General features: G+C 44.2%; 1 protein-coding gene across 1 annotated transcript in view; it reads right to left on the reverse strand.

Annotated features, from left to right (window-relative positions):
* Positions 1-641: 641 nt before the first annotated feature.
* Positions 642-24,214, reverse strand: part of PGBD5 (piggyBac transposable element derived 5) — a 34,416-nt gene continuing 10,843 nt past the window's right edge. The window contains exons 3-6 of the mRNA XM_009700306.1: positions 15,540-15,720; positions 8,658-8,855; positions 2,626-2,731; positions 642-1,144 (exon numbers count right to left, since the gene is read on the reverse strand). Of these exons, the coding sequence (XP_009698608.1) occupies positions 949-1,144; positions 2,626-2,731; positions 8,658-8,855; positions 15,540-15,720 (681 nt within the window). The 3' untranslated portion in view covers positions 642-948. The remainder of the gene's footprint in view (positions 1,145-2,625; positions 2,732-8,657; positions 8,856-15,539; positions 15,721-24,214) is intronic.

Consider the following 24,214-nt stretch of genomic DNA (forward strand, 5'->3'; position numbering starts at 1 on the left):
CCATTACATTAGATTTTTAAGCAACACTTAAGATACAGTTGAAATCAAGAAAAAAATATAATTGTTATACTTTGATTTCTCACCTGTGCACCGACCGTGGCAGTTAAGATGTGAGGCAGTATTACTTATTGGTTTACTCACTGTTAATACTTACAGTAGGACTCACTGTTTGTTTGTGTATAAAATGTTTCATCCTGGTTCAAAAAGAAAATCAATGTAACGTATTTCCATTTTAAATTCACTCATGTATTTGGATTCTCCTAATTTTGCTGCGTTCTAACTGGGATCAAATTGCCTAACATTACATTAATAAAAACAAAGGGTAAAAAAAAAAAAAAAGACAGAAAGAAAAAGTCTCAACTGGTCCTCAGTTCCTGGCTGCCTGCCTGTGAAGGTTTTGTTTGTCAATACGCTTGCTTTAGTGCTCGTGTCTCTGAACCGCTTCGTGTAGCGCACTGGGAGGACAGCAGCGATGCCTTACAGGGTGGCAGGCACTCTCAACCACAGCCCGTGGCGCAGACTTAGGTTGCTTGTCCCAGAACGGAATAACTCCAAGGAAGGTATCGAGTTTTCTGTAACGCCCACCTAGGACTGCTGAGCTACGTCAGCTTCTGACAAGCTCTTAGCCCAAGAGGAACTTTACAAGATGACCCTGTTCAACAAACAGTATTGAGATGATGACTAATTTAAGTTCGTTTGTGGTACACAGATTCCCACAGGGCATTCGCATATGCAATTTTGTGTCAGCTTTTCCGGGGGCACTTTCTGCAGGACAAGTTTACATCCAGCTGCTACTAGGAACAAAATTTCCACCTCTCTAGTGGTATCACTTGGCATTTTTGGACGACAGCACTGGTGGTGTCACAAGTTCCTTGCTTTGCCGTTCCAGATGTGGTATCTTCTTCTCCTTACCTTCCACCCCCTGCCTACGCCACCACGACCAACGCATCAATGGGAGGGTGAGGTGTCTTCCAAGCCCAGAAGCTCCTTTACAAGTCTTTCGCCAAACTGTGCGCGGCTATACCTTGTCACATGGTAGGCCTCTGACATTTTGTAGAGGATGTAGGCATTGTTTATAGCGATGCTGATGGCAAACCAGAATACTTGTTGCCAGGTCTTGTTTGGTTTGTGAGAAATGAAATACCTAAAAAGCCAAGAGAGAAGGGGAGGAAAAAGCACTGTTCAGTCAAACGCTTGCAGCTGGGATGCAAGAAATAACCCCAGACAAAGACTGTGCAGTCCCAAAGGGGAAGCAGCTCCAGGATCTCATACCTAGTGCAAGTTTGTACAACGTATTTTGTACTATGTATTTGATCGCCATTTACAGTTAAGTTTCACAAATCTGGAAATTTCCAGGAGTGTCAAAAAGAATAGACTTCCTTACTCTCAGAAACAAACCCTCTGTACCACTCCATGTACGTAAGAGTACTGATACAGACTCCTTGAGCTTACCCGTGACAAACCTTCATGTGACAGGAGCTCGGGGTCTGAATCCCTCCAGTCTGTAACTTAAAAAAAGCCTCAGGCACATTACGTTACAGGTTAGGGAAGATTGGTGATGCTTCTCCTCTTGTTTATCTCTACTGTGAGCACAGAATGATTTCTGCTGCTGTTAACAGGAGGTGGGAGGATGCGGGGGTAGAGCCAGAGTGTGCAGCGCTGGTATGTGGAGCACCTCTCCGTAAGGCAGAACTAGAAAGGACTGACATCCTTATATTTAGGTTCTGACTAATTCTAGGACTGGCAGAATATTTGCCCCTCGGTCACAAGATTTCCCATTTTCCTACTTTCATTTCTTTAGTAACCACTTACATCTACTACCTCACCTCTTTTTTGTATTGATTTCCTCAGATCAGTCTCCAGCAACCACCACCTCCTCTTTCATCTCTTCTACTGAATTCTTGCTGCCTTGCCCAGAACTGGCTTGGAAAATCCCTGCTGCTTTTTCTCTCTCCTCAATTTTTAGTTCTTGAAATCTTCTGCACCTCATTGCTATTCCCACAGGCAAACTTCACCACTGCTATTCTTATTCTCCCTGCTACATTAAGAGCTAACACTGAGGACCCCAAATGGAATTCAGGAGCCAGAAGATCTATATTCTGCTCACCGAGATCATCTAGATCAGCTTTACATCCACAACTGAACGTCCTTTTCTTCTGGCTCCAGGTGACACAAGCACCACCAGAACAGATAATCACCTAAACACCATCTGCTGACAGGACTGGAGAGCTGAGTTAGCCCGAGAGATTGGTGGGGCTGGTAGACCCCTGCTGAATTCTCTATTTAGCCTTCAATTTGATGTGGCCAAGAACATCAGCCTGCTGGCTCATCTTCCCAACACTTCTTAAAAGTCATTTACAAGATGCTAAGAACACAAGCCTCAAATTTTTTTTTTGACTGGTGGATGGGTAGATAGAGCCAAACCCAACACACTAGCAATGCAGCTCTTGCCCTCGTGCAGAGCCAGCTTCTGATCTTTGACTGAAACAAGAGCTTTGTCAGAGATTAATGCCATGAAAGCAGGATTGGGCCCTCAGCTGCAGCTCAACGTGGAGAACTCAAACATTGCAGCAACAGAGAAGGAGTGAAAGAAATACATACACACATGCACATATTCTTACTTACTTGCTGTATTTGTCATCATATTTGCAGATATAGCTAAGGTGAGCAGCAAAGGCTTCAACCGCCAACGGGCATGGAATTTCTCCACTTTTTCTCTTAATTATAACTCCTGCATCAATTAGAAACATAACAGTTTTAAATCCACATCATAGGCCTAGCAATTAAAAGATACTGTTTCTATATACAGTTTATTATAAAATAAACCTTATTGACAGCTTCTGCCCCAACACTGGGAAGTCACCTGTAACAGAGATGCTAATCTGATTTTTTTTTTTTCCCATTAGTAGTACATTGAGAGAGTGGAAGGGGAAGAAGGAGGATCATTTTTCAGTTGGAAATGTAAATCCAGATGTTCAGAAAACCCCACACATTGCCGTACCCCACACTAGGCCCCTACAGACAGTATTATTCTCTCCTCTGTTGGTTCACAATGAGTTGCGATCAGCTCTAGAGCTGTGACTTGCTGTTTTATGCTTTGAGTTCTGAAGGTCTCAATTAAGTCCTTTGAAATTAAATCCTTTGCGAGTCTCCACCCATGGGAGCCAAGAGCAACAGTACCTCCACTCCACTGGGTGCTAACTGACGAAGGAAAGAAAATGCGCAAGAAGGAGCCAGCTGGCTAAACCCAGTCAAGACCGAGGTGATGCCGATGGGTGACCTGAAGGAGCCACAACCACAGTACCTTTGAAATGAGAAGCAGCCTGATTCCCTGCTGTGGGGAGCAAGACCTCAGATGTCTGCTTCGGCTGCTCAGCGGAGCTAGGCACACATTTCTCTGCCTGCGAGTGATGTTTCCCACCCTGCCCGGTCAGCTGGCTGGATAATTCAGCTCATCACTGGGGCTGATTATCCTGCCTACTGCAGAAATCTGTGGTAAAGCAACAAGTCCCCTGCAGCTACTTACCAAGCGCCCTCTGCATCGACAAAGACGTGGTGCCTAGAGCAGGTTACCCCAAGAACGGGCCCCATTCCCTCACCTCTTTGACCTGGCCTTCTCCATCACTACAGCAGTATTTGAGAGTCCAGCGCTCTCCCAAGAAAACTCCCCTAGCTCTTCTCTGATTTATCGCTCCTGTCCTCCCTGTTTTCCCTACCCGGAGGAAGCTCCTTGTAGGAGGGAAGGATGAGTAAAACAAACTTATAGGAGTCCATTCCCTAACTTTTGACTTCATGTCCCTGCAGGGTTTGATGGTCAGCTCTCCAGGGTATGGATCCATGCCTACGGCACACTGTCTAGTGAGGATCCCCCCTCTCTCCCAGGCACAACACTATTTTTCTCCAGGTCCAGAGAGCACAGGCTTGGTTGCACCCTTTCGCGGCATTGTTTCAGTACAGCTACAATTCTGGGCTTTCTCATTTCTCACGCCTTCAAACTCTCATTGCCTTCCTTCTGCCCACTCTTTTACAATCTAAAATCCTCCTCACGTTTTGATTACAGACTTCACCATTTCATTCCTTCAGCTGGAAGTCTCCTTCCATCCATTATCTCTGTCAAGCCCCCCGTGCCGTCCTAGCTGGCAGGCTCTATTTTGAAGCAAGACTTATGACACATACTGAAGGTTGTGTTACAGCCGAGCCAGGCAGGAATTTAGTTGGGGTCTTTAAAGTTTGATTTTTCAAGAGTCCAAAATGATATCCCCTCTAAATTGTTCAATACACTCTCCTTTCACCTCTGCCTCCCCGAGCTGGGTGTAAATGTAGCCCAAGGGGAGGAGGAAAAACCCCAATAAACAAATAAATCAATCTTTCCTTATATTCACATACTTACTACAGTGCTTTTTTTGATCCTTTTAATGAGTCCTATAAAAATCTGGCCAGCATGAGGTAAAAAGGGCTGAGATACCACCAGCCTACTGCATCAGTGCTGCAAAAAAATCACTTGCCGTCCCACCTGGGCAGGTCAGGAAAGGGTAAGCATGTTCCTGGTAGCAGTGTTTTACAAAAAAATCCTGTTCTTTCTCCCCCCTCTCTTGCTTTGGAGGATTTATATTTCCTTTGCAATTTGCTTTGTATTCACAATTCTTAAAAAAAAAAATGCATTGTCGTGGCAGCTATGTGGGTACCATATACTCCCTCTCACTTTCTATTATATTCCTTGTAACATTTCTGTTTTGAGAATATAAATAGCTTTATAGGCACATTATTTTTACAGCCTTTCCTAGGCTTCCTAGCCATAGGCCACCTCTCCAGGGAAGACAACCGCCGGAGCTGGGTCGTTCCTAGCTGCAGGTCTCGGTGGCAAGCGGTCCCAAGCCAGCTGACTCACCGGCACATCTGATGAGCTGTTTCCCCTCCTGGTCCTCTCCCAGCATCGATCGCTGTGTTCCCGTCCCTGGCAGCATTCCCGGGAACGCACCGCCTGCGCTGCAGCCGCAGCCTGCCTTTGGAAGGGGTGCCGGCTGCCGGCCTCCGTGCTGCCACCGTGCATAGGCACCAGCTTTTGGGTTTGTTTGGGGTTTTTTAAACTTTTGTTATTTTATCAAAGTTTTTAAGCTGTATGCTCATCACGTAAAGCTTGGGAAATACCACTCCAAATGAAACAAGCAGAAAGACAAAGGTGTACATACGTTTGTTTCCTCAAAACGCTTATTTTAAGCCAATCTGTGATTTTTAGGTGCTAGAATCATGTTTTTTAAAAATGGAGGCTCCGTAATGCTAGCACTTGCATCCACCTCGGCAGACACTGAGATTGCCTAACATATTATAACAGAGGAGGGCACTGCATGTTCCAAGTACTATGTGGCTTTTTAGCAAGACTTAGACTTGTTACAGTTCTTTATCACAACTGCAGACAGTCAGTATCGTACAAGGTTTAATGTTCAAGGTCTATCTATCAGAGTCCTCCGGCCCCATCCCCACTCTCACTATACTTGGACACAACCCCCCTGAATGTAGGCTCACAAAGGACACATGGAAATTTCAAGTTAAAACCCTAAGCTTCCACATCCTGAAACATAATTTTTAACCTTACGCTTTTTTCCCCACACTTTCCAGTTCTGGGCCAATCTCACAAGCTGATTTTTTCAGGAAACTAGACTGTCACCAGACACTCCTCACTCCAGCTTCTCCTGGGCTAAGGATCACACAGGGACTTATACAATCGCTTCATACAACTGCGAAGCCTTCACAACATCTCCCATCTTCTCCCAAGTCACTTGTGAGATGTCAACATGCCATTTGCAGCTCTTTAGTCTCTTAGTATGTGGCCCAAGCTTTGTTTTCTATCCTGAGCTACTGTCCACTTAGCTTTTAAGTAGAGCTGGTTGGTGAAAAGCAGCTGTGAAAGCTCTTCTCAGAAAGAAGCTGCTACTTAAAAAGATCTTGGGTTCAACAAGTTTTTGCTAAAGATGTCATTCTGGTCATCCTGCTGTGCAGCAAGTGAGGTTGCTGCCTGCTCCATCCTGCTCCATATGAAAAATAGGAAAGATTGTAGTTATTTCTAGAACATAGCAATGGAGATGCTGGGAAGGTAGGCACCAGATCTGGAGTGGAAAAACAAAAATGCAGCCTTATCCCACAGATGGGGAGGTTTGAGCCAGCACATACATCACCTGCTTTAGAATAAGGGTAACTTTTTAGTCTTTGGGGGTCCCAATCTCTTTTGGCTTCTCAGTTCTTCTGTAATACAGGCACAAGGAAAAATTAAACTCAAGTTAACGCTTAAGGGAAATTAAAAACCCCAGGGAATTTTGTTCTAGGCAGAAACTTCATACTTGATAGCAGAGTAAGCAGGACATTTTTGCAAGACTAAAGGAATAAGACTCATCCTTTAGCATCTGAGATGATGTATTACGACACATTGGTTCAAAACATCCATAATAAATAACCTGCTGCATCTAAGAACAGTATTCATAGATCAGCTCTGACAAGTGTACTGCCCTCCCGGTGCCTCTGGCTTGGGTGGGATTTGCACTCCCGAGTACAGGCAAGATTTACCTTCTTGACTTTCCTTTGAAATGCAATAAATCGCTCATTATTAGCTACATCCACATCTTTCCTCATCCTAAGTTTTGTTTTGGCCACCTCTTGCCTTCTGTTTTTAAGGTTTTCTCTTCACAGCCTCCTCCACCCCCGTCAACATTTATGCTCAACCACGTGCAAACACCCACCATGCGTTGTCAGGCGATCCCACTGGCACCAGCCTCTCTCCAACCATCCTGCGTGGGTTTTTTGCCCCTTTGTCCCCACCTCCTCCCCCGTCTAACGCACGTGCTCAGCAGGTCTGTGCTACAGGCTTGCCTCAAGGAACATAGATTCCTCCTCTATATTTACATGCCTTAGAGGAGACTTTGGTGGTCCAGTTTCAAGTTGATTTAAACTAGCTTTGCTGCACTGATTTCAGAGATGCCAAATTAGAGGCAGGCAATCTGGTCTCCTGCCTTCCTACCGAGCCTCCATCTGTTCCCAGCTCTCCACTAGAGACTCTCTTCCCCCCAGCACCCCTCTTTAAAAAGCCAGTCTCTACTTTCTGCTCTGATTCACCGTGAACTGTGTCAACTGTCCTAGCCAGCATTTGGTGAGCAATGTTTTGGGCAGGTCTTGCCCATCACATGCACAGGTACTAATCAGTGGACATTAAACTACCTCAGACACGCAACCTACAATCCCATCTACGCCAGAACAGACCCAAGGTCTATCACAAGCACAACAGTTCACACCTCCGTATGTGCTTGTAAAGGAGGCTGCCAGCACAGAGTCTGGTTTTGCTCCCTCTTTTAACAGGGCAGTTAACACTGACGTTTACAGAGTATTCTTCTAGTGATATTTATGAATTATAAGCAAATGCTCCATGCTAGCCTATAAAAACCAGGTGACATGTAGTGATAACTCTTGTCCAGTTAGTGCAGTTTAATAATCTAAATCCAGCAAAGCGTGCAAGGGAAACAGCACAAATCGTGACGGTGAATGCCCCTCATGGGGAGCAACACTGCTCCAGCGACTGGCTTCAGCAGGGTCCCCAAAGTGTCCTGTTTCCTTCACCTATATATTTTCAGCATCAGTGCTCAGGCACCGGTCCATCCGAGTCAGAGTTCTCACTCTGCTGGGGCGCCCGCCAGAATTCCCCAGGATCAGCCGTGCTTTGCTAAGGGAATGAGCCTTCTGGCAAGGCACTGAACAACACACTAAGGCAACTTCTCCACTTACCATACAGTAATTCAAGGCCTTAACTTTGCTTATGTAGCCTGTACGCACACGTGAGAGTCACTCAGGATTCAGAACATGAGTGTACAAGACGCCTTTGAATTGGTGGCTTTACATTTAAAGGTTTAGGTTATTCTTATTTGCCTCAGGCAGTTATACATAAATTTGAATAATAAAAATGAAAAGAAATTGAAACAGTATTTCCACAGAAAGGCAAATTTCAAAGAGTTAGCTGATCATATTGCATCCTACAGAAGTTTTCAAACCTTCTTAAAACCATTTCTGTACTTTCAAAAAGGAAAACATTTCAGTATTAAGAAGCTCTTTGCAATTATTTTAACTATCCAAGTTATCCATTTGGGTTTCTTTTCATCAACTGCTAAAATCTATTTAACGTACAACAGGAAGCCTTAATCATATTTACTTCTGGCAAAAGTAAACTACTGACGTTTGTTTGTGACTAAGTTTTTACCAGATAAGATAAATTCATGTAGGATCTGCTCAGAGTTCTAAGTTCATCATGACGTCTATTAATTTCTCTGTAGCAGTAATCCTACAAGAACCTTTGCAAATGGGGCCAGTATAGTGCTACACAACAAACATCTTCCTTTCGCTGACCACCAGCAAAGATATAATCTTTATACCTAAAAGGATACTGACCCCACCAGCTCAGGCAAAGGAGGCTGCATTAGCATTAGGCTTTTGACTTTTTTATTGGAAAAAAGAACAGCTGTAGGAAGACACAAAAGGAAAGTAATCACTACTGCTACTGTTAATCTAGGATATTATGATCAAGCTCTTTGTTCAGGCTTATTATTAAACTCAGTGACTCATTTTGCCTCGTCACATAAAGCATGTGCACTTTCAAGATGAGTAGCAGGAACAATACTTACCTTGTTGAACTGGTGAATAGGCGTTGGTCAGAAAACGAAAATGCCCTTTATTGTACCAGCAGATCAAGGACATGTTTCCCTTCATTCTTATTCTGTACTGTCCTCTGGACTGGGGGGTTTCAGGGTTGTTCAGCATGGACGGAGGTAGGCCTGTGCAGTCACTCTTCCTGGTGCTCAGCAACCCACAGCAGTAAATCTCTGTATGTGAACAAAAACATTCCCTATCAGCAAGCCATTGCATGGACCCAGAAGCAAGAGCAGCGGAGCAAGTCTGAAGGATTTGACTAGAGAAAGAGCTTGTCCTACGGCTTTCTAGTCCAACAGATACATTAGTCAACTGGCCTTCTCCTGTAATACCAAAGATTTGTGTCCTACATGAATGTCTCTGGAAAGTGAGACAAGTGCAGAAAGCTTGCTCTCTTGATGAAATGTAATGACATCTCCTGCACAGTCACGATGAAATGACAAGGACAAGAATTCAGGGTATCTTCCCAACAATAACATCTATAATCTGCGTAATAGCCCTCACAAGATGTTTAAAATTGGACTGAAAAAAAACCCCGAACGGTGATATGCATTATGGAACAAATCAGAATTTATGATCCAAGAGAGTCTTTGATGTTTAATAAGAGAATAAATTCTGGAGGGAGCAGGGAGGTAAGGAAAGTTACAGCATCTTAGATGTTAACTGAAATAAATTCTCCTACGTGACTCCCATCATGCTTTTAATCACAATATACATAGCTGACAAACTCTAGTTCAATCTCCTGCTTCACTGTGCTGCCCAATTCTTGATTTTCAGCTCACTACTCCTTGCACCTGCATCATCTGGTTTGTTAAGGAAATGCTGCTTAAGCAATTAAGAACCACTGAAACCACCGGTTGATGTAAAAAATGGATGTGCCAGAAGGATGGAGAAGGTGGAAATACAAGTTCAATGAACACTGATTTTAGGAAAAGGAGATAAACCAAACATTGCTCTAATTGAGTGAGCACTGATCTTGTCCTGCACAGACAGAGGCTCCACAGGCGACACATTCTACTGCTCACAGCTTCTTGGCCTTTTCACATGTGAAAGAGGCAAGGAATAAAACCTAGCACCACAAAACATGTCCCAGTGCAGCTAGGTGGGGACCAAAAAAAATCTGGAAACAACATTAACAACGACAATGCCTGAATTTGCCATTAGGCTGTGAAATAATACCGGCCTGTTTCTGTAATCCAAGAGAAGCAGATCTTCTCGATTAAATTCATTGAACTCAAGGAAATCTTGGATGGAAATTTCCTCAGTCTCCCTAGGATTTGTTAACCCATCTGAGTGGGAAAAAACAATGGGCATGGAAGCAGGTGACATCTGTGCACATCTTTGATATGGCAGCACGAGGCTTGATCAAATTTTTCATCGTGCTGAATTTTGCATGTTGGAATATCCTTACAGGGCAAAAGCTAAGTCGGGCTACAGTGTCTGGCTTCCCCTGAGCCTGTTACCTCTCTTCTTGGGTTTCCATTTACGTGGCTTTTCTGCTTCTCTCTTTCTGGAATAATCTAAGCTCTTGAGTGCAAGTGCAGCCTTTGTTCTTGGTTCATGTAGCGCCTGGCATGCTGAGCATCCCCTCAACAGCTCACAGATACTACAGGAATACTAATATAATCATTGTTAATACTCATGAATTGGTCCAGTTGCTCTGGGCAGGTCTACAAGTAGCTAAGGCTCTTCCATCAGAAATTTAAGACACGCATGTCAGAAGGTCAACCAACACAGCAATGGGGCAACTTCATTCTGAAGGAGGAAATCTGCACTCCATCAGTCATTTCTAATGAATGCATCAGTCCCTGGAAATCCCTAAGTTGCTTCCACAAAAGATAGCGAGAAAAGCCTGATGCCAACAGGCTTACAATCAGTATAGGAGGAATTGCACCTCCAGTGGAAGGCTTTTATTTTTATTCTTTTTTAATTTCTTGTCTTGCTAAGAGGTACACAAACAGTGTAGGTTACATACCTGCAAACTTTGGCATTAACATAGCAAACTTTTAGAAAGCTTTCTTCTAGCAAATATTAAGATCTTCCTGCTCTGATAAAAAGCAAGCCTGAGAAGAATTGCCTTAGCTGCCTAAAGTTTACGACTCACTAAAGGATGATACTCTCTCCAGGAGATTTGCAATGGTATAAAACCAAGCTAATAACTACATTATTGTCCTAGAGCTTCAAAATAGCAACAGCTATCTCTGAGATCCCATAATAATTAATCGTAGCCTTTCCTTTAGCTCAGGCAATAAGCCTGCAGAAAGCTTCCAGCAGATGTTTCACTCCTCATACAGAATAATGGGAACCATCTCCTCTTTCAGGAACGCCCTGTGTAACCTTCCTGCTGGATAGCCTACAGAAGGGCAGCACTTCTGCAGATTTACTAGCATCTCTCATCATGGATAACACCCTTAATCTGTAGAGTTTTTTTACAACCACCCAGTTACTATAGCAATAGAAGCAATAAAAATTATGCCCATCTGGCTCAATGAAGTTTTTGTGTGTAATTAAATCAGAATCACAGGTGTTTGCCACATACACAGGAGTCAGTGAAGACAGGTTGTCCTCTGGTCTTCTTAAACTGTAACTACATACACCTAGGCTAGCTTGGCAAAGATGAAGAAATGCGGTGTAGTCACCCAAGATTCATTCCCAGGGTCTCCAGACCCCGGAGAGCTTGTGCTGAATCCTGTTTCACCACATCTTCACTGGTACCATTTGCAAAGGCAGCCAGGCTCGAGCTACTTCAGGCAAAAATACACATTCTGCAATCACTTATCCTGCACGCAACACGGGGTCAAGTCAGAGGTAGGGCAACTGGGGGGTCTGTTGCGGGAGGGAGATGAGAGCTTGCTTTAGTCCATATGCTGGAGTTGCAGGATCCTGCAAAGCTTGTGGAAGTGCCACGGTCACCCAAGCTGGCAACTCCTGCAGCTTCGCCAGCCCCGGCTGCTCCGTGGGACAGAGCCGACTGCTCCTGCTTGTGCAGAAAGTACAAGAGGGACTTTTGGGCATTGTATGTTTAAGGGAAGCATGAGACATAGGGCTTTAGGTGGTGCTGTCCTCTGTAATGGACAACACTAATGCTTAGAGGGGGGAGAAAGGGATGTGCACTATGAAAGAAAGTCACAGGAAATAACAATGACAGCTGGCTGCTCGCTGAACAGAGAATTTGGGGCATTTCAGTGCAGGCTTCCAGTTCTAGTCAGAGGCCAGAGAAAGAAATACTTTGTATGTCCTCTGAAAAATAGAAGAGAGGTCTATTCAGGTTTTTGATTTTGAAAAAGATCAAAGTGCCCTGTCTTATCTTCTGAAGTTTTCTCAGCTCTTGGTATCTTCATAGATCTTAGCATTACGTTCACCCATACCCCTTTATATTACTAGGCACATATTGTCTACCGTGGCAGAGTGAAGGTGCTACACAGCAGGCTTTCAACAAAGAACACTGAGGTTTTTGCAGTAATACATGTGTGGGTTACGGTTAGGAAAGGAAAATGATAGTTAAAGTTCCACAAAAGTCTTCAGAGGATCACAAGATCCTATGGATTAAAGGATAATTCAGGTTGGAAGGCAACTCAGGAGGTCTCTAGTCCCATCCCCTGCCCAGAGTAGGGTCAGCCCTGAGGTCAGACAGCACTGCTCAGGGCTTTATCTTGTCTGGGCTTGAAAACCTCCAAGGACAGAGACTGCACAACCTGTCTGGGCATCCTGCTCCACTGCCCTTGGGGAAAACCTGACATCTAGTCTGAACTGCTTCTTTCGTTTCAGCTTATGTCTGTTGTTTTTTTTGTCTTTCCACAATGCACCACCGAGAAGTGCCAGCTCCATTATCTTCAGAACCTCCTTAGGGTAGTGTAAGGCTGCTCCTGGGTGCCCCCGAACCCTTGCCTTCTCAGGCTGAGCAAGCACAGTTCCCTCCCCATAGCAGGGGACGTGGTCCAGCCCCTGGCGAGGTTAGCGGCTCTCTGCTGAACTTACTCCATTTTATCAACACCTTTCTTGTACTGGGGGGGCGTGCTGTCTAAAACTGTGCTGAGGAGGTGGCAATAACGACCTCCCTTGATCTACAGGCAACACTCCTGTTAACCCAGCCCAGGATAGCGTTGACCATCTTTGCTGCCAGGGCACGCTGCTAACTTGCTGGCTGCCAAGACCCCAGGTCCTTTTCATCAAGAATTTTGAGAGGAATGAATACATTTTTAGTGGGTGTCTCTTTCTAGATTTTCCCAATTCCCTTTAGTTCCCTCAAATGTCAGTTTAGGTTCCCCAAAAGTTTATAGTTTCTAAGCATTACCTTAGAGCATTAGCTTAGAGCATTCTAAGCATTAGCTTAGAGCAATAGCTCCTGCTATTTCTCTGTTGACAGTCACAAAACCCTTCCGAACAATGTAAAGCAGTTAAGATCAACACCAATTTCTTTTTCTTTTCAGTTCTCAATCAGATCTTTCTACCGCTGATCCTGCTTTAGCCCAGAAACTAAAGTTTCTTGAACAAGAAAAGCAAATTTGTCAGTTTAAGAATGGGTCTTGAACTGTCGTGAGCACCTGAGCATAGGTGCTTTTCAACAGGCTCTCGTGACACTTGTTGCTCACGGTGTGGCCCTGTTCAGATTTAGCTGGCTCAGCCACATACCAAAAAAAAGCATGAAGGTCATTGCTGAGGGAGACTGTGTGATACATTAGGAGAGACCTCTCTGCTGAGTCCAGGCTCCTCTGTCTGCCTCTCCCCAAACACCCTGCCAATGCAGTAGGATCCCAGCAGGTACTGGCAATACATCAGCTGCTTCACAGTCGAGTCAGTAAACACCATCTCCTTCAGGGCTCTGACTGACTTCATCGCTGCTTGACATCTCTAGCATCTCACCTCTCCCAGTGTCTCATAGTCCTTCCAGTTCAATATCTCCCTGCAAAACCTCTGAGCAAGCCCCTAGTAACTCATGGCAAATGCAGACAAACCCACGGCCTTATTAAACACAAACATTTTCACGTTCTCCCCATGATCTTCTTTATATAGCAGTGCCACACTATTTTGTAAAGCCAATAAACCTGCTATCTTAGTGTTTGCCCTCCCCACGCCCCACAGTTTGACCCCTAGGAAAGTGATAGCGTGTACCAGATCAGAATTTTTTTTGGAAGCAGCTGTCAAATATCATAAAAAGTCTCATGAAGCCATGTAACAAACCACGAACCAAACTGAAATCTCAGTATAGCATTAGCATATTTGATCAGATAGTAAGTCAAAATTACATGCTTTAAAAAGACATTACTGAATTTGCTACCTGCTAGAAACTGTTAATTTGAATGATCTGTTGGTGTAAAGACCATGAATAATTCATCCCCGTGAATAATTTGAATTATCTGTAAGTAATAAACACTCAGCTGGTTTAGTAGCCATGCATCTCCTTCACCTGTGTTACGGACCAACTGGGCCATGCCATACTGTCTTCATCCTTCCCTAGCTGAGCATAAAGCATGCGACTCAGCAGTCAAGCTTTTGTCTATCAGTCTTTACATTTAAACCTGACACATCTCAGTACTAGGAGTATGTCTGTGGGTTATCCTCTACATTTTTTTGAACCCACATTTTGCATCATTGCAAGCAGTTTTAAAAATGTAATGCTTATAATCAGCTGTGAAGAGAGTCATTTACTAAAGAACAAGTCTCTGCTCAGAGGAAAAACTCCAGTGCAATATAAATACGCTTGATTTCTTTCCCATTTGCTTGTTTGCGGCATTTGGGAAACCATGACTCTTTTGTGTGAATATGCTGGTATTGCACCGTACTCTGTGAGCTCCCAGCTTACCCAAAATACCAAGATACTGTCTCAATTCCCAGTCTTTCCCCCTGCTTTAGGCCACATTTCGTTTTCTGCAATGCCAAAAAAACCATGCCAAAAGCAACACTTGGTTGTCAGTGGTGTGTTGAAAAAGGGAAACGGTCTTGAGGCCTCCTCATACGTGATGCATAATGGCAGCCTCCAGCCTTCGTGCTACAAAGGATCTATTCTACACACCACACTGACTCCGAACGGCCGTGCTGACCAAGGAACGAACCGAAAGTTACATTGAGTTGACTTAGAACTGACTGTCAAGAGTACAGGAGCCTTTATTTAAGGGGAGTCATAAGCCCTCAGTATTTCTGAAAGAAAAGTAACACGTGGCTTTTCCACACCCAAGGTGAGGGGGCATTTGACAGAGAGGATGGTCTGGGATTACTCTCTGCACTAGCAAGAAACTGGCTGGGAAAGTCGTATCGATGGACGTTCTGCTGGCAAGTGTGCTTTGGCTAACATAGAGTTTAGTACGCTTTCAAAACTAAAAAACTGTCCTACCAAGGCATGTCAATACCAGCAAAAAAAGCAAACTTTTCTTGGGCTTTTGCAATGGCATAAAATGTCATCTAAAGAAATCACATCTTTAACAGATATTAAACCAGCACGGACTTCTAAGGCACACCTTTAAGGATTCATCCCATCCCTGGGTCTTTCACAACAGGAACAGAAAAATCACAGGCAGCTAGGAAATACCTTGAAAAGTCCCTCAGGCCACATAGGACATTAGACCTCACATTTCTAAGGGAAAGAACAAAAGCAAGGGCTTTAAATAACCGTATTTAAAATGACTTTACATCCTCATTTTGAACTTTAAGATGACTTACAGAGGAAGATTTAAAGAGCAACTTAGAAAGCCCTCTGTATAGTACCTTTTCATGAATGAGAACTGTTCTTAGAGATGACCAACTTATCTATACAAGGAATTGAAATTTCAGTGCAGCCTTTGGAGGAGGTTTTTTAATTCAGTGGCAGGAGGTCCCTAGGTCTGTCATCATTAAAACCCAGTGAGTCACCGGATACACACCTTGCTTCTCAAATTCTTCAAAGAGATTCAGGCTGGTAATGCTTGGGCCAGTGAAGATGATGTAGTTCTTCCCAGAGGCGTTCTGACAAAGGCTTTTGGCCACCATACTGTGAAGCTGTGGTTTGTTCTTCAAAGCATCCAGCCCGTCAGCACCACTCCCTTCTTTGAGATGGACATAAATCTTAAACGAGAAATGGTAAGAAAAGTCAGAAAGTTATAAGAAATCCGGAGGGAGCAGATGCAATTGCTAACATACCTGCTCAGCTCAACTGGAGATGAGCTGAGAATCAAGGCAGAGATACTTTTTATAAACTGCTAATTAATCTAAAGTCCCTTTTCAAGGGGCTGTTGCTTTAAAACCACCTCAGGTTAGCTGGCACAGCTACCGATAAATACAGCGTCCTTCGCCTCAGCTTAAGGGTTTCCTGAGGTTCTTGTCGCTGTTCCGTGGTTTGAAGATTGTTTGCTTGGCAGGAAAAGACTCCAGTCATAACTGAGATTATGGGTTGTACTGAATCTGCACAGGCTTCAATCCTGTCAGCAAAAAGGAAAGCATGGGAACTTCAGTTTCAAGAAAAGCCACTACAAGATGACCAGAAGGAAAGGGTCCATTAGCTTCACTGCAGTAACGTCCAGATTTATTTCTGCTGGCAGCAACCATTAGGCTGCAACGCAAGTGTGTGTGCCCCTCCATAAATGAGAGAAGCCAGCAATACACGTACCCAACCAGCCAGAACATCCTCATCAAACTCTCCAGGCACAGTACTAATTCTTAGATCTCTGACTTAGATCATGATTTGGAGACAACCCACCAAACCAGACGGAACCAGGAGGCAGGGTACAGCGCAATATGCTGCTGTTCACAGGGAAATGCCTGCTACAGAGCAGTCCACGTCGCTAGGCATTTCCAGAGAGCTGTCACCGTCAGCTGTAGGTGGATATACGTCTTTGTGTGAGACTGCAGGAACGTTCATCCCTTAGTGATGTGACTATAATTAACCGAACACAGTCCCACCAACTGAAAGAGCACTGAAGTAAAGCTATTGCTTCATTCCTACAAGCAGTCCCTCTAGAAGAGGAGTCTTCTGCATTGTCACGCAGAGGGAGAAAACACATAACCGTTCCTTTGTACACAAGCCTTCGATTTGATTTCACTGACAGTATTTTACAAGCATAACTTGCACTGAAGTTGAACACTTATTAAAATCAACTAGGCATCCCACCTTCATCTTGTTCTAAAAGTCAGCAGAAATAACCTGCTGGAAAGAGAAACGAGAAGCAGCTTGACTTTGGTTCTGAAATACTCAAATCCAGAAAATTTTACCCATCAGAGAAAAAGCTGAAACTTGCTCAGTATTCAGGGGCAGCGAAAAGGTATTTTGCCTTGTTTGTTGAAGTGATGTATCCACAACACACTTTTGTTAAACTTGCTTGAGACCTCAACCATCCAGAACACGCAGCATTGCTTTCCTGTATATGTATCTGTTTCTCTTACCAACACACTCCTTCATAAAGGAAAGTTCATTACAATGCTCAGAGAACAAAAATGCTCACGGTTGCAGTAGTGCTCCCAGTAATTTATCTCTCAATCATCTTAGAGAGGAACAAAATTCAATTAAACCGCTTCTCCCTGCTTTAGATGGTGCATCTCCCAGCACTGGCATTCTAGACATATTAATGTAATATTCTCTAGCAATTTGTGCATCGTGAAACAGACCCTAGAGGAGTGTGTTATGTATGAAATCCCTACGAAATGACACATAATTTGTATTTTGAAGTAATTGATGTGCTAAAGAACAAAGTTGGTGCAAGGACAAGCGCACACTGATTCCAAAAAGAAGTTTCCAAAAAGAAGTACAGCATAAATTAAAAGGAAGTCTTAAATACACATTTTTTATCTTAAAAAAAATCCACACAACTATTTTTGATAAAAACAGTTTCCAGATGAGGACAAAGGCAGGAATGTTGGTAGACTCCCTGATCATGTTCCATTCACTTTTGAAAGCTGTCAAATTTGTGCTTTCCCCAGTGCTACGGCTGAGGACTAGCTAATTATGATAAGTCATTTAGCTTATTAATCAAGGCTCCAGAGAGCAGCTTGACAGTGGAATGCATACAAGGGGCAGATTGTTCCAAATTTACAACAAAAGTATTTCATGATTATTGGCACTGAAATTAAGATTAGGTTACTAGTGTGTCAGCACAGAGACCACACATCAAGCCCTTAAAATCTACAGACAAGGCAGCGGAGACAGAAGATGCAGACAGATTAGTTTCGACCTTGGATTAGCAGTTGAGCTGAAAACAAAGCAGGAACCTCTGTGTCCTACACCTTCCTTCCCCTATTGCAGTAAGTCTTACCCAACCAAGACTCCTTCTCCAGGGTGGCTTCGTTTTTCTTGTAGAGTACCACACCTCCAAGGGATGAGACAGTCTGCTGGCATGGCTGTGTGCCACCTGGTCCCTCCCTGCGGGCTGGTTTGCAAGCACCTACTTTAAAGAGCATGCTTACTATGCAATTGTCTGCTGAGGTATCACTGGTTTCGTACTAGGATGCTACATACTCCGTAGGTTTTGTTGGCAGAGTTCCCTGGCACCCTTCCTTTGTGCTCCCCTCTATTTTGAGGGTCCTTGTAATGGTCATCTTATGATTCTCATCCGTCTTTGTTCTGTTCGTCTCCCCTGGGCCCTTTACTCAAACATCCATACCCACTGCTGACCCTTCCCTCCTCCTCCTCCAATGTTAAACATATCCCCCTTTTTTCTCCTTGGGCATTTCCTTGCCTATCCAAGCACAGCCTTTGTTCCTGGCATAATTTTTCTTGTTTTGGAGATGCATCATTCAAAGCTTTATCATGCTCAGCTCTATTGGGAAGATGGGTGACGGCAGCATAATGTTGGAAGGCATAAAGGCTGCTGCGAAACAGCGGCTGGGTACAGACAACTGGCAAAGGCACAGCTTCACATATCCTTGCAAGTGCCTAGGATCCCATATGGCCTTTATCTTCCCTTTCCCCATTCTCTTATCCAGCTTATTTCATTCTACCTCAAATCATTAAGATCCCACCTACTGAAGCCCACAGCATTCCCCCCCCATTCCGTAATGCATTAGAAGTGGTATTTAACAGCTAGCAGCCTGCAGAAAAAGCACAGAATTGCCAGAAATTGGCTGCAAGACCTTCACAGGCACAGTCAGAAGCTGCTCCCCAAAAACGTTTGTTAAATCTTTCACCAGCGCTTCTGGTTTGCCCTGTGACAACATTAAAGCTTTGTGCCCTTTCCATGTGCTCCAACAGCAAAATGTCATCAGAAGTACCGGCTCCACAACCGTTGCTGGACAACAGATGGAGATGCTGGCAGCAACATCCTCTGCTTCTGCGGGTGACAGTCAGAGCAATGCTTGAATATCTGCAGCGATCACTTTCACTGCGTACCTTTTTCTAGTGGCTACTGATCCATTCGATCTATAGCACCAAATGGGATCACTCCTATAGATGTGACATCAACTGTCTTAGGAGGCAACTACAGGCTGAAGCCCTTTATCCTGCAGTGCTGGGACAGAAGAGGAGCTTTCTCTAGTCAACCCTCAATTATTTGTTTCTTATCAGAACAGCTACACATTCAGTTCTGCCATTCATCTACTGCAGCCCTACTGCACCAGATACTTTCAATCCAACACATTTTAATCCAATACCAGCTCTCTCTTCTCACACTGTTCAACTCATCCCTCAAACCCTCCTCTCTTCTGCCTTCAGTTTCCATGCAGCATCCTAACAGTCTCTTCCCTTTAAAAGCCTGACAGTAAGAAAAAACCTTCACAGTCTCTGGCTCATCTTTCCTTCCACCTACAATTGCTTCTGCCTCCTCCCATCACAAGTGCAAAAGCAGGTATCAATCAATATACCTGAACACCCGAGTGACACAGTATGGGTGAAGACTGTGCTGAGCTCTTCCAAATCAAGAAAAATTGTGCAAACTGTTCTGGAAAGACCATTTGCCTGCACAGAGGCAATCAGAAAAGACATCACACTTCTGAGCAGGAGAGGCAAGTCAATCAGAAACTCTAACCAAGTACGTTTGGCTACAGAGAGAGATTGCTGCCAGAGGAAGGAAGGTCTCAGAGTGGACATCCGTGGTACAAGTCAACAGGAATCTCCTTGCTCTGTGCTGGCAATTTACTCCATGGAAAATTCATGTGGAAGGTTTGTAAGGTCTCGCTAGAAACTGAGTAAAAAACTGAGCACTTAGGAACAAAAGCTGCTTCTTGACCGCACATTTAAGAGTGCCCTAGAAACTAAAATACTGGTGACTCTGCTCATATTCAAAGCTCAGATGGCAAATTGAAAGCACTTGTGAATAGCACATCCCAAATACTCCACATTCATACATAATTGAAGCACCCCAGGGTACGATTCTCAAATGAAATAGATGACATTTGGAAGAAAAAAAAAAGAGCAGGGGTAGTAATAAACAGGAGGAAGATTTTGAAAGCTACATTGTGCAAAATATCTCATAAAAGGCAGACCCTAAATAACTACTAAACAGAAGCCAAGTTTTTAGCTGACACAGTGATAAAAGCAAGAGAACAAAGAAAGGTACTGTCATACTTTTGGGATCCCAGATAGCTATCAAAAACCCCCTTCATTTTTCTATAGGCTTCACAGTCAAATACTCAACTGCTCATTGCTAGCACCACTTGCTAGATCCTGCCTCACTCCGTCTTCCCCTCTCATCCTAAACTTCATCTCTCACTGTTGCCGTTACCAGTGATGCTGGGAGATCCTCCCCTCCAGCCTCACCCCAAACCTGTTGCAGCTCATATCCCCCCCTTTAATGCCCTCTTCCCAGCCAGCCCTAGGTCTTGCTCTTCCTCGGCAGCTGTTGACGCCCCGGATGGTGTTCTTACCAAGACTGGATCTTTTCATTTGTTTGAGCCCCTCCTCATTCTCTTCCTACTCCTCTAAAAGGTACTTTGAAAATAGCATGCAAAGGACACGCAGCTTTCCCAATCTGTTCCTAGCTAGCTCTTGGGGTTTCCTACAAGCTCTTTTCTTGGTCCCCCTCTCTTCTCCCTCTGCCCCCTATTTTGAATGATTTCAGCCTGCATTAACATACAGACACAGCTAACATCTTTGTGCTGAGGACTGGTAAATGTCCGGTTTATCTGCACATGTTCTTCAAAGTTTCTAACAAGATCTTCATGAGACTGGCAGGAAGATGCTGGTAGAGATGACAATGCAAGACCAATATGGCTTAAAATTAAGCCCTTTGTTTTCCTTCCCGTGATGTCCCTCTTCCATGTGATTTCTTTTATCACTGAGGGCACTATGACATATTACCTGTACGGTGGACCAACAACCTGTGGATCACTAAACGCAGATTTCTCTCTGTAGCTTCTCCCAGGCCAGTCACATCTATGTTAGGCAGATTCATTATCTGTAACACCTCCATGACAAAGTATTTCCTAGTCTTTCAAATACCTAAGAACTGCCTGGCTCTCCTCTCAATTACTGTAACCATCCTTCTTTTCTTTGGTCTTGCTTAAATGTATCTTGATATCCAGACCATGCTCCACCCCACAGATCACTTGCCTAACCCTTCGATTCAACCATGTCAGCCTTCTGCCAGTTCCCAATTCTAGGCAGCATCAAATGGAAGCGGGGCTGGAAACTGGAGACAGGTCTTTGTGGTTCAGCTTTCCCGACGGAGTTTTTCCTACACCTTTTCAGTATACCGGTTCCTGCTCGTGTTTGCCCTGTGAGGTCAGGCATCCAACCGCTGATGCCAAACAAGACCACGTTTGCTTCTTTCCATGCTGCCCTTCTCCTGCCTGGTTGGAAATCACTGCTAACCTCTGCAGAGCTCTTCCCTTTTGCTCTTCAATACCTCTCTTAGAAAGGATCCAACCCCCACGACGCAATTGCTAATCCATGCCTTGGTGCTGCTTCATCGAGCTCCCTCTGTGTAACCGGCAGCCCAGCTCAGGTCCGTGATTGAGGCTTCACTCTGGTGTCAAACAATTGCACAACGTTGGCTCAGTTTTTCTAAGAAAATTACTGTTGAGCTGTGAGAAGGTGTAAGTGAGGATATGTAAGTGAGAAGGTATATAAGTGATGCAAGGTAAGGAAAGTAAAAACTATCAGAAGCGCTGTAACTGTTGAGTGGATAACAAGGAGTAGCTCAAGGAGGAAAATACTTACATAAAAAGGGTACAAAATCTTAAAATAAAACCAGAAGATGACAATTCAGCAACATCAAGGACCCAGCTCGTTTCCAAGCAGCAACAAGGCTGACGACTGCCGGGCCTCTGCAGGCTCCCCAGGAGCAGGCAGTACACTGGTGCTGAGCAGTGTGCTGGTCCCAGCTCCCGGCTGGGTGCATTAGCTGTACACAGCCCGCTTTTGCAGAGCCCCTGGGCAGCCAAAAGGTGCCCAAACTAAAAGGACTCGCTGTGGGAGGCTGATGCCTTCATCTTGCATTTAGATGCTAAGCTTGCTAGGGCAGGGATGGTCTTTTTGTTATACCTACAGCATCCAGCACAAAAGGGATGGGATCCGTGAGGGGCGTGAAAATAGACACTACGACTGCACATAAAGTCTAGGAGAGATCTTTCCCTTAGGTCATATTTAGATGTTTGTTTTTCCCATTCATCTAGAAACATGGTAAGACTGTAAGCTGCACAGAAATGAAAGGGGCTGGCCCGTCACACATCTGCAAAACTACCTTCCTACTTAATATCGGTGAGCAAGAGCATAATTGACTTTTAACTGAGATCTGAGATTCTCAGATGATGACAATACAGAACCGCGTGCATTAAAAAGCCAGAGACTGGTGGGAGCCAGAGGAAGAAAGCAGATAGGATTTTCCAGCCACCAGTGACTGACAAATGAAGGCAATCAGATTTCCAGGGATCCTCTCCCAGCCAAAGCCTGACCTTGAGAACCTCCTCAAAGCAGCCGCTACATCTGCGCATTCCAGATGCAACTGTTCCAGCAACGGAGAAATTATCAGGGCGCTGTTTAAAGAAACCCAAGGGCTCAGACTAATCTCTGAACAGAACTTAAACAGGCTGAAACACCACCATTTCTGAGCAGCTTTATTAAACAAACACACAGATGCGTAACTCTCCTGCAACTCTGACCTTGAAAACAGAACTCACTTCAGGCTTATTTACCCCTCCCTTTCCCAGTGACTGACTGCACTTATGTGGTGTGTTGTGAAATTAGAAATTCTTTGGGGCACCATCTCAGTTTCTCTAAATTCTGGAATAATTTCTTACTCTGTAAAATCAACAGGGTTATGAAGCATTTGAGCTGACTGCCCTTACCCTGTTTGAAATCAAGAATGAACTACAGCACTTACTACAAAAGCACGATGTTTACATTTTGTGGTTTGTTTTTTTTTTTTGCTGCAATTGAGAGCTCTGCCACTGATCTGTGGAATGACCTCAGTCATCTCCCTTCACTGAGACTGCTGCTCTTCAGGGAGAGAGATGTTTCTTACCCTCTTATGCAGGGGCCACCCTGATCCGGACTGCACTCTTTAAATACAGCCGTAGAGCAAGTCGCTGATCGTTCGGTCATGTGGGAAGACCCAAGCTGCAGAGACACAGTCCTTTTCTGGCATCTGTTCTGACCCATCGCTTCTTCAGAGTAAGCAGTGGAAGGTGGGAACTCAAGTTCAGACCCAGCATAAGAATCTGAAGGATTTCATAAATTTGAGCAACACATTTCCCAGGGATATTAGTGAAAATAAAACGCATTATTGCAAGAACTTTCTGCCAGCGAATAAAAGCAAGTGCAGAGCCCATATAGTTGGAGGCAGGGAGGGGGTGTGGGAAGGGAAGAGCCCAGAATAACCTCAGAGAACAAATTTCATCTCAAGGAACAGGAAAGGACACACACATCCATAAAGTCATCTCTTCTCCACCATGATATCAGGTTTTTTAAGTGAATAATTAGGTTGATGAGCTAATTCTATTACCACCTATCATAGTGATTAATATTGCCTGACCACCCCTTTGCAGTGCTCTCTGCCTGCTGCCTTCCATTTTGTTGATTGATGGCTCTTTGGGTCAGGGACTGTCTTTAGGGTTATGTTTGTGCCACGGGCCTGTGGTTCAAGACAAGGCACTATGGGAATAGCTCGTCCTGCCCGACTCCCCGTGGGGTTCAGTGCATGGCACCAGCTCCCTGTGCTTCCTTCTCCTTCTGCAAAACGACCAGAAGAAGTGTCTCGTGCAGGAGGAGCTATGCAAAGACTAGGCATCACTTAGTAACAGTTACTCATGACCACGTTCATTCCTTATGAGACACACAAGAAAAGGAAAGAGAGCGCATGATGTGTCCTACCAGAATAAAAATAACTAGCCCTGATCACATATTGGGGAACTCTCAGCATGTTTTCATGAGCTCTACTGCTACATCTAAAATGAAGAGTCCTACCAATCATATTTATGAACATCTTTTACAAACAAGTGTTCCAGACTTTTTGAGAGAAGAAGAGAGAAATAAAAACTGACACAACTAGAGTTTTGATTTAAATAGTATGACTTGCTCAGCAAATACTCTAAGAAAGAAAGAAACATTTCTAAGCTACTGTGATCATTTAAACTGCAATCGAGACATTAAAATATTGGTTTGAAAAGTGTCTTAGTGGTAACACATATGTAGGGA

The sequence above is a fragment of the Cariama cristata genome, unplaced genomic scaffold, assembly GCF_000690535.1.
Source record: "Cariama cristata isolate BGI_N322 unplaced genomic scaffold, ASM69053v1 scaffold410, whole genome shotgun sequence".
Taxonomy (NCBI): Eukaryota; Metazoa; Chordata; class Aves; order Cariamiformes; family Cariamidae; genus Cariama; species Cariama cristata.